Here is a 19,497-nt window from a genome sequence, read left to right on the forward strand (position 1 = left end):
AAAAAAAAAAGGTGGCACAATATTGTGGTATCCTTGCCTCTCTTGCACCCCTCACCAAGTTGGCATAGAACCCAGGCTCCCAGTTTGGATCTCTGGTCCCAGTTCCAAAGGGAGCAGAGTGGCTCTCATGCACCTGCTGGCAGCATGTATGTTGTCCCAGTCTGTCTGTTGGAGGCATGAGGGACTTGCTGTCCCAGAATTTGCCCTGCATGTAGAAAGAGACTTCCTGAGTTCTACAAAACTCTGTGGGAGGGCAGTCAAATGATGCTGCCTGTGGCAATGGATTATTGTCTGTAAAACATAACAGTGCAGTGACTGGGACCATGAGGAAACTGTTTCCTAGGGAAGAGGGGACATTTATAACTACGTAAATGGGGGAATTCCTAGGGCTACACTTGCATGCCACAGATTAGACACATGAGCAGAAAGGAACAGGCAGGTCTTTGCTTTGGTCTGGAGTTATTCTCATACAATCCATTGTATGGATAAACCCTGAAGGAGAGTGCTTGCGCAAGTCAATCTTGGAAAGATAACACATTAAAATATCAAATTTCAATGAAGGGTTACAAAACATGCAAAGAAATAAGAAGTGATGGCCCAGGGAAAAGAGAAAATTAAAACATTAGAAACCATTAATGATGGGAAACCAGACCTGGGACATATCAGACAAAAGCTTTTAAAAATTGGTTCTAAATATGGTCAAAGATCTAAAGGAAAGAGCGTGGAAAAACAAACAGAAATCAGGAAAATGATAGATGAACATAATGAGACTATCAATAGAAGGATGAAATTAGGAAAAAGAACCAAACAGAGCTGAAGAGCACAGTAAGATAAATTAGAATTCCCTAGAGGGATCAGTAGCTGATTAGAGCTGGCAGATGAAAGAATCAATGAACTTGAAAATATGACTATAAAAATCATTGAGTCTGAGGAGCATAAAGAAGAAGAAATGAAGAAAAGTGAATAGAGCCTGACCAACCTATGGGACACCATCAAGAACGTCAATATGCACGTTGTGGGAGAAGAAAGAGAAAAAGCATCAGAGACAATAATCAAGGAATGCTGTAGGAGAGCCTGACATGCTGTTTTATGCCTGAAAATTTCTCAAATTTAATGAAAGACATTAAGTTAATGGAACATGAATATGCATATCCAAGATCCTTAATGAACTTAACATCATCAGACCGTCTAATATCAAAAATAAAGGGAATTCTGAAAGCTGCAAGAGAGAAACAACATGTCATGCAGAAGGGAGCCCCAGTAAGATTAAGTGCCCATTTCTCATAGGAAACTCTGGAGGCAAGATGGCAATGGATGACATAGTTCAAGTGTTAAAACCAAAAATCTCCATCCAAGAATTCTACATCCGGCAAAACTGTCTTTCAAAAATGAGGGAGAGATTAAGACATTCCCAGATAAACAAAAGGGAGTTTGTCAGCACTATACTATCGCTATAAGAGAAGCTAAAGAAAGTTCTGCAGGTTGAAAGGAAAGGAGGATGGATTGAGTATCTTGTGAAGGTATGACATGGGTAAATGTAAATACAGTACCATTTTATTTTTTGATTTGTAACTCTGCTTTATTTCCTAAAGGATCTAAAGGGAAATGCATAAAATGTAGTGAGAAATCAGTGGTTTTGGACTCACAGTATATAAATACGTAAGTTGTGACAAGAGCTGTATAAAGGTGGGGGGATGGAGTACTATAGGAACATAGTGTGTGTATACTGTTAAGTTAATATCAAAGCAGATTGTTATTGATTTTGGATATTATCTTTAAGCTCATGGTAACTACAAAGAAAGTATTAGAGACTATGTAAACTCAGAGAGACAGAAATTAGAGTACAGGTTGCCTGGGGTGAGAGTTAGGAGTAATGGGGATATAGTGCATAATAATTGTAGAATTTCTGTTTGGGGAAATGGAAAAGTTTTAGTAATGGAAGGTGGTGAGGATACTACAGTATTATGAATGTGATTAATCCCTTTAAATGATATGCTTGGGAGTAGTTGAGATGAGAAAGTTTATATTGCATTTATGTTCCTACAATTTAAAAAAACAGAATGAGGGACTATTAAATGCAGTACACGATCCTGGATGGCATCTAGCAATGGGGTAGAGAAGGCTCAAAGGGACTTATTGAGACATATGAAAAAATTGGAATATCAACTGTAATCTTAATATGAATGTTAAATTGCTTGAACTTAATAACTGTACTTAAGGTGTTTACCTGATGAATGTACTTTTCCTTCACAAATGTACATGGCAGTATTAAGTATTCAAGGAGCATGATAAATACAGCCTACAATCAAGTGTTCAGAAAATAGATGGATGAATGGATAGATAAACGGATGAATAGATGGAATGATACAGCAAATGTGGCAAAAGGTTAATTGGTGGATCTGCATTTCTGGGGGTATAGAGATACATTGGAGTTCTCTATAAGAGATTTGTATAGTTTTTGTAACTGTCCTTAAGTTTGAGCATATTTCAAAATAAAAAAGTTAAAAAGAAAACTGAACAAGAGAGAAAGTGGAAACTAAATACTCAGCAATATATGGGATAATATCTGATTTCATATACATGTAAATTGTAATTGAAGAAAGAGAGGAAAGAGAGAATGAGGAAGAAAAAATATACCAAGAAATAAAAGTGAAATATTTCCCAAGTTTAAGACACAAAAAAAGTTAAGCAGATACCGACGAGGATTAAATAGATATAAGCTACATCTAAGCATTTCTTAGTCAAATTGCTGAAAAGTAGCATAAAGAGAAAACCCAGAAAGTGACCTATGAAAAATAATACATTACATTCATGGAAACAACAGTTCATTAATTTCTCATGAGAAATCATATAGATCAGAAGATAGTGGAATAACTTCTTTAAAGGGCTGAAAGAAATAAACACTGCTGACCCCAAACTACCCATCCAGCAAAAATTACCTTCAAGAATGATGGAGCAGTAAGCCTACACACCACACTAGAAGTCATGCTAAAGGAAGTTCTTCACACTGTGAAGGGAAATGATACTATCTGCAAACCTGGTGATGAAGAACATTAAGAAATGGTAAATTTCTTGTTAAATAACAGAGACAATTTCTTTCCTTAATTTGTTTAAAATATTAGACATGTTAAAATTTTTCGTGGTTTTAAACTTTTTATATGTAAAAATATTTTACATTTTTGGGGGATTATGTTGTGTATACATTTAATATGAAAACTATAAGGCAAAATTCCAGGACCACCAGAGTGTGGTTAGGGCAGGTAAATGGAGTTCTAAGTATTGAAGTATAGGGGCTCTAATCCCAAAGAAAGAAGGAAAGGAGGAACAGAAGCAAAAGAAACATAGGAGATAAATAGAAATATATAGAAATATTGAATGGAACATTTAAATTCAACATATAAATAATTATATGTATATGGTATTCTTAATGTATGTATATAATAATTATATATGTTGTGTTATTAATGGATCCAGGTAGCAGTCACAGAGAATGGGACCTTACTTTGGGAATGAGTGACCCAGATTGTTCATTCAGGTCCCAAAGAGAGTGTTTTTAATCTGCTAGCACGTAGTCTTCCTAGTGGCAGACTGGACCGTTTGCTAGACCATTGGCAAATGCCCAAGAGTCAGTAAAAATGTAGCATTTCCCATTCCTAGGAATTTTATCTATAGCACGTGTCAGCAAACTTTTTCTATAAAGGGCCAGGTAATATTTTTAACTTTGCTTGCCATACAATCTCTGTACTCAACTCTGCCATTGTAGCACAAAAACAGCCTTAGTATGCAAATTAATGGGCACGATTGGTCCACAGTTTGCATACTCCTGGATTAAAATTAGGTGTCGGTTTTCCATTTTGTTAATTTGCTGATTGTCCCTCCAGAGTTGTTGGGGCTGTGCATCTGCCACTGGCCAGTGAACACCATCAGCTTTCAACTTAGCTGAGCCATCAGTGAGGCAGGCCCAAGCATTTAAGGGAACCTCTGTGGCTCAATGGTCTACCTAGCCAGCAGCTTTGCTTCAGGCATTCGAGTGGAAGATAGTTTCTCCAAAGAAGTAGTTCCTACTTTTTAATGTAAAACCAAGAAGCTGTTAGGGCCAACCAAGTCTGGCTGTACTTTTGAAATATAATTTTCATTTGACTAGCAATGCCTTTTAGACCTTTCCTTATCTGTTCATTGTCAAGTCTAAGTTGACCCATCCCAAAATGGGAATGGGAAGGCACAAGGCGTTTGCCAGTTTCATCACGAGTTTAGCAACAAGTTAGAAAAGAGTGTACTTGGTTGCTGCATCAGGCAGGTGGCGATGTTGTATTGGGATAACACCTCTGAGTACTTGGGCAGCCTTTAAGTCTAACCTTTTTGTCTTGGGATTTTGTATTATTTCTGTTATATAATATGGGAGGGAACTAAAAGCCAAATAAGTGGTTTCTTGTGCCCTTGTCTCACTATCACCTTGATACACATAGCAGAAGATATTGTATGTACAATGATGTAAGCAATTAATATCAGTTATACGTGCATCAATGGAAACCTCCACAATTGTACATTAATTTGTCTGACGGTACCCTCCCACAAGATTATTTTTGATTCCCATCCCTACCGCAAACTTTGCTTACACCCCATTCTGGCACGGTTCTCCCACCCCCCATGAGATAATGGACTATTGCATTTAATATGTGCAAGTCAGGTGTTCTAGCAACAACTGCCAGAGATTACACCATCACTCATCTGGGTGGCAGGGGAGGGTAACTTCCAAATATGGTAGGTTGGCAAAGAGGAAACTTAATTGTTGGCCTTTTTTTCACATTTGGTCCTTAGCTCCAGGATTGCTACTCCAGAATGGGTGCCACCTCCTCCCCTATGGGTCTAGATACTATTTCCAAGTGAGTGTCCAGGCACAGCAGCCCCTTTTAGTCTGCCCACTACTACACTGCCACTTTTTACTCTGCAGTGCTTAGTATTTTTTGCCACTCTTGTACCCAGTACCTTCTCCTCATTAAAAGTCAAGTCGTTCTGCAGCAGGGGTTAGGTACATGAGCAGTGCTGGTTCTGTGCTTTTCATAAGGCTTCACATTCATGTCTAGGATGAACAGTATAACCAGTGTTTTAGTTTGCCAAAGGGCTGCCGGTACGAAGTACCAGAAATGTGTTGGCTCTTATAAAGAGGATTTATTTGGGGGTAAAAACTTATAGTTCTAAGGCCCTGAAAGCCAAGCCATCATGAGAGATGTCTTCTCACCAAAGTCAGCTGTCATGTGTTGAAGCAAGATGGCCACCAGTCTCTCCTGAGTTTGAGTTCAGTGGAGGGAAACCAGGTATTGGGCTTGTCTCTTTCCAGGCTTCCTATCTTGGCTGTTCACTTTTTTCTGGAAGTCAGCCGTAAGCTATCAGATATATAGCAGGGGTTATCTCCTCTTGAGCTGCTTCCCAGGCCCAGCCTCTTGGGGCTTCGTGCTTAAGTGATCCTCTGGTTCTCTCACTTATATAGCAGGATCAAACATGGTGACTTCCTTTTTCTGGGTCTATGTGTTTCTTTGTCTCCGTTTATAGCAGACTCAGCAAGTAGGCAGATACTCAACCAGAGTCATGCCTTTTTTATAGACTTCCTATCAAAAGCCGTAAATCAGTCTTATCAAGTGATCTAATCAAATGCCCCTCAACTGAATTTAATGCAATCAAAGAGTGTCACACCTGGAGGATTAGATTAGTTTACAAACATACTCTTTCTCTTTTGGGAATTCATAAAATAATCTCAAACTGCCACAATAGTATTATCCCATTTTTTAAAAAAACCTCAGTTTTACTGATACATATTAATAAAGCATACAATTCATCCAAAGTATAACAATGGTATTTGTTATAATCACATAGTTGTGCATTCATCAGTTCAGTCATTATTAGAGCATTTTCATTATTTCAATAATAATAATAAACAAAAAACCACAAACAAACAAGAAAAGTCATTACCTCTCAATTGGTCTATGTTCCCCTGTTGTACACAGCTGCTATTTCTGGCTATCCTTCCACAATTATTTATTTATTTATTTAGCAGTTTTATTGAGATATATTCACATACCATATGATCTACCCAAAGTGTGTAATCAGTGGCCTTTAGTATAATCATAATGTATATTCATCACCACAAAAAACTTTGGAACAATTTTATTACTCAAAAAAAAAAAAACAAAACCACACTCCTTAGCAGCCCTTCCCCAGCCCAGCACAACCACTAATCTAATTTCATCTTTATAAATTGATTTATATTTACATTTTATATCAGTGGAGTCATACAATATATGGTACTTTGTGTCCGGTTTCTTTCACATAGCATAATGTTATTTTTGGTCTGATATTAACATCTTGTAGTATTAACATATATTCGTTCAGCTTCAAAGAAGAGCTGTCTTATATATGCAGTTTTACCCATTTTCATATTTCACATGTAGGTTTACTATGCTATGCAGTCCCATGTTACATTTTTTAGCTTTCTTTTTAGTAATGTACATGACCATAGACTTTCCCTTTAAACTTCTTTCGTACCCACATGATTGTCTTGCTATTACAAATGTTGTTGTTTTTTTATTAGAGAGGTTGTGAGTTTGCAAAACAATCATGCATACCATACTGTGTTTCCATATATCACCCCACCACCAAACACCTTGCATTGTTGTGGAACACTTGTTACAAATGATGAAAGAACTTCATCATAATATTTCTGTTAACTATAGTCCATAGCTTACATTTGGTGTTTTTTTCTCACAAACCATGCCATTACTAACACAGGCATTAGTATTGTATATTTGTTATAGTTCATAAGAGAATGTTCTCATATTTATACTGTTAACCATAGTCCATCCATCATGGGGTTCAATGTGTTATGTGGTTCCATGCCTTGTACAGTCCATCCAAAGTGTACCCCTAGTCACTCTCAGATTCATCACAGTCATTACCTCAGTCAATTTTCATTACTACCAAAAGGAAAAATTCCACCTCGCCTTTTATCCTCATTGCTGACCTTTAGCATTGAAATGGTATCTCCTTTACCATTACTGCAAAAAATTACAACATGACTGTTACAGGCCATAAGTTACATTAGTTGTGTTTTACCATGAATTGAAAGTTTTAACAAATAATTTTATTGTTCATATTAATAAAGCATACAATTCATCCAACATGTACAATCAATGGTATTTGGTATAATCACGTAATTGTGCATTAATCAGTTCAATCATTATTGGAGCATTTTCATCATTTCAATAATAAAAACACAAAATTTTAATGAGATAATTATAGATTCATTTGCATTCATAATAAATAATAGAGAGCTCATGTATACTTTATATATTTTCTCCCAATGATACCAATTTGTAGTATTATATTATATTGGAGCCAGAATATTGATGTTGATACAATCCACTGCTCTTATTCAGATTTTACTGGATTTACTTGTACCCATTTGTGTGTGTGTGTGTTTGGTTGTTTGTGTGCATATTTAGATGCACACAATGTGTACATTTGTGTATCCACCACCAATGTCAAGATATTGAACAATTACCTTGTGTTGCCAATTTATAACCAGACTACGCTTAAACACTTACCTGTTGAGGAACATCTGAGTTATTTGCAGTTTTTTTTTTTAATAAAATTTTTAAAATTTTATATCAAATTGTGTATCATTCATACATGAACATATATAAAAAATAAGTGTATAATAAACATTTTGAACTTACAAAACAAACTGCATATCATCAAACAGGGCTCCTATATATCATCCCCACACTAACACCTGGCATTTTTGCGAAATATTTGTTACAAACTGTGAAAGAGCATTGTGAAAATATTACTACTATTAATAACTCTAGCTCATATGTTACATTTGGTGTATTTTCTACCCAACTCACCCAATTATTAATACCATATGTTAGTATTATGCATTTGTTATAGTTCATGAGAGAACGTTCTCATTATTTGTCCTGTTAACCACAGTCCATCTTTCACCACTGGATTCTCTGTGTTATACAATGCTTTGTACAATCCATTCAAAGTATACTCTCAGTGGCTCTCATTTTCATCACAAAGTTGTGTTGTCATTATCTGAGTCAATTTTAGAACTTTTCATTACTCCAAAAGGAAAAATCCCATATCCCATATGCCCCCTATAGCTGTTTCTTAGAATTGATATTTCTTTGCCATTGCTGCAAAAATATTACAACATTACTGTTAACTATCATCCATAAATTACATTAGTTGTAATGTGTTTTTTACTATTACAGATTTGTTGCCTGCGTGTGAACATAGTTCATTTCTCTGGCCAGCTGATGGTTTAAATGGTGATTACTAGTTTAGTTTTATTTTTTTCAAATTTTTAATTGTGGTAACAGGTACAACATTTCCTGTTTTAACTACTTTCAAGTGTACAATTCAGTGGGTGTTAATTGCATTCAATTGAAAAAATAAATGAAGGTCTAATACCTGCTACAACACGGAGGAACCCTGAAGACATCATATTGAGTGAAATGTCAGGCACAAAAGGTTAAATACTGTATGATCTCATTTATATGAAATAACTAGAATATGCAAATTCATAGAGATGGAAAATAGATTACAGGGAACAGAGAGTTAATGTATGTTTGTTTTTATGACAATTTTTATAGGGCAAAAATTTTTATTTTGATTAGATTAAAATGTTTTTTTGTTTATGGATACTAGTCCTTTGTAAGATAAGTAGTTTTGAAATTTTTCTCCCAGCCTGTAGCTTATTTTTTCATCTTCAAATGGGCTTTTTTAAAAAAATAATTTTATTTTTATAAATTGATTTATATTTACATTTTATATAAATGGAATCATATATTATGTTACACAATATATTTAGTTTATGTATAGTTACCATGAACTAAATAAAGTTCATATGAACTAAAGTTACTATGAACTAAAAATTTTTTAAAATAAAATTTTGTTGAAGTGTATCTTTTATACATGAATATATATAAACAATAAATGTACACTAAAATTTGTGACTTTGCAAAACAAACATGCATTTCATCATACAGTGCTCCCATACATCTCCCGCACGCGCCCCCCCCCAATACCTTGCATTGGTGTGAAACGTGTTATGAGCTATGAAAGTGTTTGCAAATGAACACAGAAGAACACACAGCGAATGGACACAGCAGAGAACGAGGGAGAAGAGGAGAGATAAATAAAATAAATCTTAAAAAAAATATATTACTACTGGGAAGCTGATGTGGCTCAAGTGACAGGGCTTCTGCCTACCATATGGGAGGACCTGTATCCGATCCCTGTGGCCTCCTGTTGGAGGGGGGGAGGGAAGAGAAAGCATACCTGCATGGCGAGCCAGTGCCTGCATGGTGAGCCGAGTGCCTGTGCAATGACCTGAGTACCCGCGCAGTGAGCTGAGCGCCCATGCGATGAGCTGAGTACCTGCGCGGTGAGCTGAGTACCCGTGCGAGTGCCCACATGGCTACCTGAGTTCCTGTGCGGTGAGCTGAGTGCCACTCAAGTGCCTTTGTGGTGAGCTGAGTGCCCATACAAGTTCCTGCACAGTGAGCTGAGTGCCTACGCAAGTGAATCACGCAGCAAGATGATGATGCAACAAAAGAGACATCAGAGAGAGTCAAGGTGAAGCCAGCAGAAACCAGGAACTGAGGTGGCAAAGCTGACAGGGAACTTCTCTCCACATCAGAGGTCCCCAGGATCGAATCCTGGTGAATCCTAGAGGGAAAAAAATGAGAAGAGAAGAGAAAAAGAGAAGTAGATACGGAAGATCACACAGTAAATGGACACAGACAGCAAAAACATCAAGTTGGGAGGAGGGGGGGGGGGGAGGGAGAGGGGGAGGGGGGAATATTACTTCTTACTGTAACCCATATCTTACATTTGGTGTCTTTTTCCCACAACCCACCCAATTATTAACACCATGTATTAGTATTACATATTTGTTTTAGTTCATGAGAGAATATTCTCATATTTGTTTTTCACATGGACTTTTGCAGAGTAAAAGTTTTTAATTTTGGTGAGGTCCAATTTATCTTTTTATTTTCTTGTGGACCATGCTTTTAGTGTCAAGTCTGAGAACCCTTTGCCTAGCTGTAGATTTTCTCCTTTATATTTTTCTAAATGTTTTATAGTTTTATATTTCATGTTTAAGTCTGTGATCCATTTTGAGTGATTATTTTTGGCCCAAGATTGTCCAATGGTTCCAGTATCATTTGTTAAAATTCCATTGATTTATGTGTCTACTTAATTTTCATCAGAGAAAATTTAAATGGTATTGTGTTTTCAATTCCAGTTTCCAAAAGTCCTTTATTAATACATAGAAATGCCATTAATTTGTTTGTTGATCTTATATCCTGCAGCCTTGTTAAAACCACTTATTCTAGAATCTTTTTTGAATATTCCTTGCAATTTTCTACATAGACAGTCATATAATGTATAAATTGAAATTTTTTTTTCTTTACAATATGTATACCTTTTATTTATTTGTGTTGCCTTATTGTGTATTGTGCTGGCTAGAACTTCCAGTACACTAAACAGGTATTGTATTTTGTAACATGCTTTTTCTGTGACAATTGGTGGTGTTTATTTTTTATTATATATTGTGGTTAGTATTTTGCTGAGGATTTTTTCATCAGCATTTATGAGAGGTACTAGGCTGTAGTTTCCCTTTTTTGTACTGGCTTTGTATGCTTTGTCATCAAACATACATACTGACATCATACAATGGCTTGAGAAGTAATCTTTTACTCTGAAAGAAATTTAATAAAATACTATTAATTTTTCTTTAAAGATTTGGTAGAATTCTCCAGTGAAACCATTTGGGCTTGGGGATTTCTTTATGAGGAGCTTTTTAGTTATGAATTAAGATTCCTTAACTAAATAGGAATTGTGGTTGAGTTTTGGTAGTTTGCTGTTTTTAAGGAATTGCTCTATTCTAAGATTCCAAATTTATCAGGATAAAGTTGTTTATATTATTCTTATCTGTTTAATGACTGTAGATCTGTAATAATATCTCCAGTTTTATTCCCAATACTGTTGATTTATGTCTTCTCTTTTACTTTTGTCAATTTTTCTACAGGTTTATAAATTTTCTTTCTTTCTTTTTAAAATAAGGCAGATTTGCTGAGAAACATGCACATACTATACAATCTATCCAAAGTATACAATCAATGACTTTTAGTATAATCACAGTGTTGTGCATTCATCATGATAAAAATTTTTTTAAACAATTTCATCTGTGATAAAATTAATTTATTCTGGGTACTATATGCCTTGCATATAGTAACTCATTTAATACCAAAATCCTTTTAGTAGATTTTTTTTATTAAGCAGTTTTATTGATATATTCATATACCATACAGTCTATCTAAAGTGTATAATCAGTTGTTTTTAGTATAATCACAATGTTTCTTGTGCGTGTGCCTTTTTTTTTTTTTTTTTTTTTTTTTTTTTTGAGGTACTGGGGGCCAGGGATTAAACCTGGAAGCTAATATGTGGGGAGCCAGTGCTTAACCACTGTGCCACATAGGCTTCCCTGAATTGGTTTTTTTGTTTTTTGTTTTGCTTGTTGTTGGTTTTTGTTTTTTTTTCAGGAGGAACTGGGAACTGAACCTGGGACCTCCCATCTGGGAGGCGAGTGTCACACTTGAGCCACATCTTCTCCCCTCTTATGTATATTTGTTTTACATGCCAAATTGTGTTCATGTAATACTAGACACTGAAGCTCATGGTGGAAAACTTCATTTTTCCCTCAGTCTTCTGAAAAAAGATAAAGGAAGAGTGGAAATATGAGGTGTCCCCTTCTTTCTGCTTTAAGCTAGGCTCCTTGATATAGGAATGAACTGATTAATTTAGTTCATTGTTGAAATCATTACCAAGAAGAGTGCAAAACATAAAGTAGACTTTTCATAAATATTTCTTGAATAAATAAATGTGACAAAATGACAAAATTGTAAGCTGATGGGATAGAGGATATGTGTGAATTATCTCTTTATACTAACCTTCCATTCTCTATGACTTATTCCCTAGCAAACTTGTATTGCCATAAACCTCATTGGAATTGCTCAAATTTAGAACATTTTTAATGAAAAATTTAAAAATTATTTTGAAGGGTAAAACATGTTGCAGGATGTCTCTACAAGTACATATTACTTTTTATTCTGATAGTTGTTTTTTTTAAATTTGGGTTGGATAGGAAGTTGGTATTTGAATCATTAAACATGTTTTGGTCCCAGACACCAAATCACTTTTAATATTGGCTTAAAAATATTGGAGTTTATTTTTATCTTGTAACAGTAAGTTTGGAGATAGGATGCTGCTAGTCTTGGTACAGTTGCTCAACAATGTCTGTGACTTTTTTTGCTCTTTTCCTCATGATTACCTTATAGCTGCCTCTTAACTTGGCATTATTTCTGAATTCAGGGCAGTAAGTTGGAGAGAAATGGCAGCATCTGTAATATTAATTCCTTTTTTATAAGGAGAGCAGATACATTCCCAGAATCCTGCAACAGCCGTTTGCATTTGTTTATCTGATCATCATTGTGTAAGCTTTTGCTGGGCAAGCAGGTATTAAGCATCAGTAGTAGGGAAGTGGACTTGGCCCAATTGATAGGGCGTCTGCCTACCACATGGGAGGTCCGCAGTTCAAACTCTGGGCCTCCTTGACCCGTATGGAGCTGGCCCATGCGCAGTGCTGATGCGCGCAAGGAGTGCCGTGCCACGCAGGGGTGTCCCCCGCATTGGGGAGGCCACGTGCAAGGAGTGCGCCCATAAGGAGAGCCACCCAGCGCGAAAGAAAGTGCAGCCTGCCCGAGAATGGTGCCGCACACACGGAGAGCTGATACAACAAGATGATGCAACAAAAAGAAACACAGATTCCTGGTGCCGCTGCTAAGGATAGAAGCGGTCACAGAAGAACACAGAGTGAATGGACACAGAGAGCAGACAACTGGGGTGGGGGGCGTGGGGGGGAGGAAGGGGAGAGAAAAAAAAATCTTTAAAAAAAAAGCATCAATAGTAAATGTTGGAGTAGGTGTTGGATTCATGGTCAATAGTGCCTGTCACCTTATTTATCCTTAAAAAAATAAATTTTAAAAGACATAATAAAGAAAAAGAAAAAAAAAACAATCTTATATATGCAATATCACCCATACTTATATTTCACAGGAGGTTTCGCTATGCTGTACAGACCCATGTTACATTTTTTAGCTTTCCTTCTAGTAATATACATGACCTTGGGCTTTCCCTTTTAACCACTGTCGTGGCCATATATTAGTACTGCTAGTTACAAACACTATAATGTGCTTTTACCATTTCTATTAGATTTCTTGGCCCACTTCCGTACCTACTGAATTGTAATTCTGAAGGTGAGACCAAAGGATCTGCATTTTTTAAACAAATCGATTTTACTGATACATTAATAAAGCATACAATTCCCCAAAATGTACAACCAGTGGTATTTGGTATAATCATATAGTTGTGCATTCATCACTTCAATCACTAGTGTGATTGAATCACACTAGAGTGATTGAGTGACAATCAATCATTATTTCAGTAATAATAATACACACAAAAAACAGAAAAACATGAAAATTCTTCACCTCTCAATCTCTGTTTTCCCTATTGTTCATAGCTGCTTTTTCTGGCTACTCTTGTATATTTATTTATTTATTTAGCAGTTTTATTGAGATATACTTTTTAATTTTTACTATTCTATGATTATAAGAAGCCAGATTCATTTTAGCTGACTCATATACCTTTCCACATAGCTCTGTAGGTTAATGAGTTGAAATTGCCTCCATCCTGTTTTCTGAGTTGGCATGCTCTTCAAGAAATGACGGAATTCAAAACCTACTCTAAGTCTTGTCAAATACCTGGTAAATAGTTTTGATTAGCATTTAGTGAGAAGTTCATCCATAGAATAAAATTTATTTATAGTCTGGCCATCATTAAATTTGTCAATGAGGTAACCATTTTTATTCATATTTGTTAATATGTGATACACTTAGAGAAATCCAAGTAGTTTCAACCATTTTTGTGTCTTATCTAATTTCTAGGTACAAGATATCTGTTTTAGCCATGATTGTCGCTGGGTTGTGGTCAGTACACTTCGGGGGACTTCCCATGTTTTCCCCATCAACCCTTATGGTGGCCAGCCTTGCGTCCGTACACATATGTCACCACGAGTAGTGAATCGCATGAGCCGTTTCCAGAAAAGTGCTGGGCTGGAAGAGATTGAACAAGAATTGACGTCTAAGCAAGGAGGTCGCTGTAGCCCTGTTCCAGGCCTATCAAGCAGCCCGTCTGGCTCACCTCTTCATGGTAAACTTAATTCTCTCTCTCTTTCTCTCCTGTCTTCTACAATTCTCTTTCCCTCTGCTCTCGCTTTTAGAGATCTGCAGTTAAATAACATTTATTCCAGTCTCTTCATACAAAGACAAGATTGTAGGCTCATTTTGGCACATTCTTAATTAATTAATTGAAGGTAATTTAATAATTAGTACCATGCTAATTTGACTCCCTAACTTTTTCAATATATAGTGGGAAACATTTATCATATTTATGATATATGAAGGTTGTGGCTATTTTCATAACTTGAGACAACTGAACCTCCTGTCTATAGAACTCTTCTAAAACATGCTGTCTTTAGCCAGGGTTGATACTCATTAAGAAATACTCCTTGTTGGAGAGGAAAATACTCATGAGTTGTGTGTATTTTAGATAGAACAGCACTGTGTTTTATTTAAAAATATATCCCTATGTAATATCTGTCAGTATAGTTCATGAAAAACAAAAACTGTATACTTGATAAAAATATATCTCAGAGTGAATACTTGTCTAACCATCACCTCAATTTTAAGAAGTTAAACATTACCAGAATCCACCTTTTATGCCCCTTCTCTTTAAAAGTAAATCATGATTTTGACATTATGGTAATTTCCTTTTTAAAATTAATTAATCCTAAAGAAGTACACTTAAACATTGTTGTTTCACTTTTATATTAATGGAAATATATAGTGTGTGTATATATATATATCTTTATATTTGGTTTCTTCTTTTTAACATTATGTTTGTGAGATTCATTCATTTTGTTGCATGTACCTATAATTTATTTACATTTCGGTTACATATTCCATTTTTTTAGCTGTTGAAAAGACCTTTATTGTAAAATTATAAAATAAATACAAAAATAGATCAAAAGATTACTAATTTTTTTTTAAGATTTTTTTTTTTTTAATTTCTCTCCGCTTTCCCACCCTTCCCCTTCAGTTGTCTGCTCTCTGTGTTCTTTGGCTGTGCTTCTGTGACCACTTCCATCCTTATCAGTGGCACCAGGAATCTGTGTTTCTTTTTGTTGTGTCATCTTGTTGTGTCAGCTCTCCGTGTGTGTGGTGCCATTCTTGGGCAGGTTGCACTTTCTTTCGTGCTGGGTGGCTCTCCTTATGGGCGCACTCCTTGCGAGTGGGGCTCCCCTACGCGGGGGACACCCCTGCGTGGCATGGCACTCGTTGCGTGCATCAGCACTGCACATGGGCCAGCTCCACATGGGTCAAGGAGGCCTGGGGTTTAAACTGCGGACCTCCCATGTGGTAGGCGGATGCCCTATCCATTGGGCCAAGTCCGCTTCCCAGATTACTAATTGTAAAAGAGAGTGCAAGGCCAGGTTAGATTTTAATATAATCAATTATAAAAAATAGTGTAGCAACAAACATTTATAATGTAAAGAATAATTCTAATATAATAGAAATTAATTATAGCACAATTCTGATTTTTATATTATAGCTAACTATTGGATGTAATAATCTCTAAGAATGAAATAAATTATTGGTTTATTAATTTCCATTTATATTTGTTTCCTTTTTAACATTCTGTTTATGAGATTAGTTCATTTTGTTGCATGTACCTATAGTTCAGTCACATTTGTTACATATTCCATTTTCCATTGTGCAAATTTGCTTCTATATTTTTGTCCTTTTTACTTCTTTTATGTTTCTGCTACTCTTGGTGTTCATTTGGTTTTTTGCTGTTTCTAGTTTGTGATTATCATGTATAATGATGCTGTGAACATTTTTGAACTTGTTTCTTGGTGTAAATGTGTGCTTATTTCTGAGTGGATTTGATGGGTCATGAAGTATGTGAATCTTACCTTTGGCAGATAATATCAAAATGGTTGTATTATTTCCTTCCCCCTGGAAAGATAGAAAGTTTGTGGACATTAGATGACATTTCAGAAAGACATTGCAGATTTTTCTTTACAGATGACCATCTTATGAAAGTATAGTGAGTTTATATGTGGAGATGATGGTTCCCACAGAAAAGAATACTTGTTTTAGCTTCTGCTAAAATACTGTGTGATACCTAATGAATTCCAGAAATTCCTACAGAAAATATATATATATTTAAGGTAGGCTGAAAAATATATATGGGAGAAATCCTGTAACTCAAAAAAAGTGGGACTGTATATTCTCCTGAGATCATGCTTTATTAGAAACAGTTGTTATTCATGTATATTTAACTTAACTAGTGACCCATGATCTTCAAGACTGAATATCCTTTAGAATTAGTCCTAGATGAAAACAGTCATTTAAAAAAGTTATTTATATATATATTTTTTCTCTATTTTTTTTTAAAATGTTACATTCAAAAAAGAAAAGGGGTCCCCATATACCCCCCGCCCTCCTCACCCCATCCTCCCATATCAACAACCTCTTTCATCATCATTCATCATTCATTGCATTTGGTGAATACATTTTTGAGCACTGATGTACCACATGGATTATGGTTTACGTTGCAGTTTTCACTCTCCCCCAGTCCACCCGGTGGGCCATGGCAGGACATACAATGTCCAGCATCTGTCCCTGCAGTACCACCCAGGACAACTCCAAGTCCTGAAAATACCCCCACATCATATTTCTTCTTCCCTCTCCCTACCCTCAGCAGCTACCGTGGCCACTTTCTCCACATCAATGCTACAATTTCTTCTGTTACTAATCACTATAGTTCCGTAGTAGAATATCAGTAAGTGCACTCTAATCCATACTCTATTCCTTCATCCTGTGAACCCTGGGATGGTTATGTCCATTCTACCTCTATATCAAGAGGGGGCTTAGATTCCACATGGATGATGGATACAATTCTCCTACTTGCAGTTGTAGGCACTCTTGGCTCCCTGCTGTGGTGGTTGACCTTCTTCACCTCCCTGTTCACTGGCTGGGGTAAGTCCAATAAACCAGAGGGTAGGAGTTGCAAGTCAAGGTAGTAGAAAGCCATAAAATGTTTATATTTTCAGGCATTTACAAGAAATTTTACTTCAAAATAACTATTTCCACTTTTTTGGTGTAAATTATTTTGTTGTAAATTTAGATATACAGTATAGGTGGTTTTTTTTTTTAAGATTTATTTTTATTTATTTAATTCCCCTCCCCCAGTTGTCTGTTTTCTGTGTCTTTTTGCTGCGTCTTGTTTCTCTGTCCGCTTCTGTTGTCGTCAGTGGCACGGGAAGTGTGGGCGGCGCCATTCCTCGCAGGCTGCTCCCTCCTTCGAGCTGGGCGGCTCTCCTTATGGGTGCACTCCTTGCGCGTGGGGCTCCCCTATGCGGGGGACACCCCTGTGTAGCAGGGCACTCCTTGCGCGCATCAGCACTGCGCATGGGCCAACTCCACACGGGTCAAGGAGGCCCGGGGCTTGAACCGAGGACCTCCCATGTGGTAGACGGACGCCCTAACCACTGGGCCAAAGTCCGTTTCCCAGTATAGGGTTTTTTGAGGTTGTTTCTTTTTAGTATGTGTTGAGTGTTTTTCTTAAATTTCACAATAGATTTTTTGCATCAAGATTCAGCAAATTTGTGAGATAGATCAAAAAGAGAAACCACAGATGGATTAGGAGAAAAATTAAGAATGATCTATGTTACCTACATTTATATACTTTCATAGAGAATTCTTTTAAGCTTCTCTTTTTTTCCTTTTCTTCCCATTTTTTATTAAGCTAGCCACATATCAGGTACTGTGCTAGGTTTGGGCACAGTGTGTCCCCAAACTATGGTCATTCCTGTCTTCATGGATCTTCTACTCCAAGGAAAAAGGCATATATCAAATGATTGAAAAATACCAAAGGGTACAATGTGCCAGTCATTGTAGGAATTTGTCATTTGTAAAAGGATAGATAATTGAAGAGCACTTCTAGATTTCTGATTTAAAATCCTCTTGATAACACCTGTATTAAAATTTTTATATCTCAGAATTTCACCGCATTATTCTGTGTATTTTTTTCTCATTTTTAAAAACAAAGTGATGGTCATTTTTCTTCATGTTCTTTTTTTATCTTTCATGTCAAAACAAAATGGGAATTGTTGGTTAGTTCTAAAATGATATATTTACAGTTTGTGTGGGTAAACACTCTGCTGCTGGTCAGAAACAATGTAAACCTTTGAACAGGGAGGGATTCATCTTGAAAATGAATCATGCCTTGGCAGTTATTACCATTGTTTGTCTGTGCTTTTTTAGCAATGTAAAGGAAACTGTTAAATAACAGTTGATATAGGGGTATTTCCTTTTTATTCTCTGGAGCCCATCCAGTTTAGGTTTGGATTACCTTATCTGCTTGCTTTTTTTTTTTTTTTTTAACTTAACAAAGGATGTTTATTTATTTGTAATATATATTTCTAAATATTTATTTCTTTCATTTCTTTCTTATTGCCTGGACTTTTGTTTAGAAGAGTTCTTAATTTGCGGTCTGTGAACATAGGTAGGGAAAAAGTTATATTTTTATATTCACTATCCTTTAACTGAAATTAAACATTTTCTTTTCTTATTAATATAGATAATATACCACAGTAATTTTAGTAGTGCCTGTGACTGTGCACATTACATTATAAATTTATATCATGAAAGTCTTGAATATTGGTTATACTTTATCATTGCACTGAGATAATTATGTAGTAATATTTCTTACATGTGAAATTATTGCAAATATTAATATAACTATTTTTAAAATATGATTGGCTTCCTTTGTAATTCTCTATATTTTATTTCATGCATTTTCAATTTTTATTCTTAGAAAGAGTCCATAGACTTCAACATACTGTTTATGAAGTCCATAGCACAAAAATGATTAAGAACTCTTGATCATTATTCCTTACCTCCAGCTGTTTTTCCCTGGCTTCATATCACGCTATATTTTTACAATCATAAGTGTAAATATGATCTGCCATTTTTCTGCTTGAAATATTTCAGTGTCTCACCATACTGTTCAAATGTCATAGAAGAGCTTTCTGTAAAATTTTATTTCCAGCTTCTTGTCCCAACAAACCTATTTTTCTGTATTCTTCCTTGAATATGCATGTATTCATTTCTTTTCCTTTCCTATTTGATTGTTTTCCTTTACTTTATAAAGCTTTATTCCTTTGAATGCCTAATAAAACCATACTTGATTATGATCTAGCTCATAAGCCTTAACCTTAGGCCTTCCCTTGTGTCATCTGTG

General features: G+C 35.8%; 1 protein-coding gene across 12 annotated transcripts in view; it reads left to right on the plus strand.

Moving 5' to 3' along the window:
• BCAS3 (BCAS3 microtubule associated cell migration factor) overlaps positions 1-19,497 on the plus strand; it is a 586,860-nt gene that overhangs the window by 190,565 nt on the left and 376,798 nt on the right. For all 12 annotated transcript variants that reach the window (XM_071210528.1, XM_071210535.1, XM_071210533.1 and 9 more), the window contains one exon: positions 14,073-14,337. In XM_071210528.1, the coding sequence (XP_071066629.1) occupies positions 14,073-14,337 (265 nt within the window). The remainder of the gene's footprint in view (positions 1-14,072; positions 14,338-19,497) is intronic.

This window comes from Dasypus novemcinctus, chromosome 21, assembly GCF_030445035.2.
Source record: "Dasypus novemcinctus isolate mDasNov1 chromosome 21, mDasNov1.1.hap2, whole genome shotgun sequence".
Taxonomy (NCBI): Eukaryota; Metazoa; Chordata; class Mammalia; order Cingulata; family Dasypodidae; genus Dasypus; species Dasypus novemcinctus.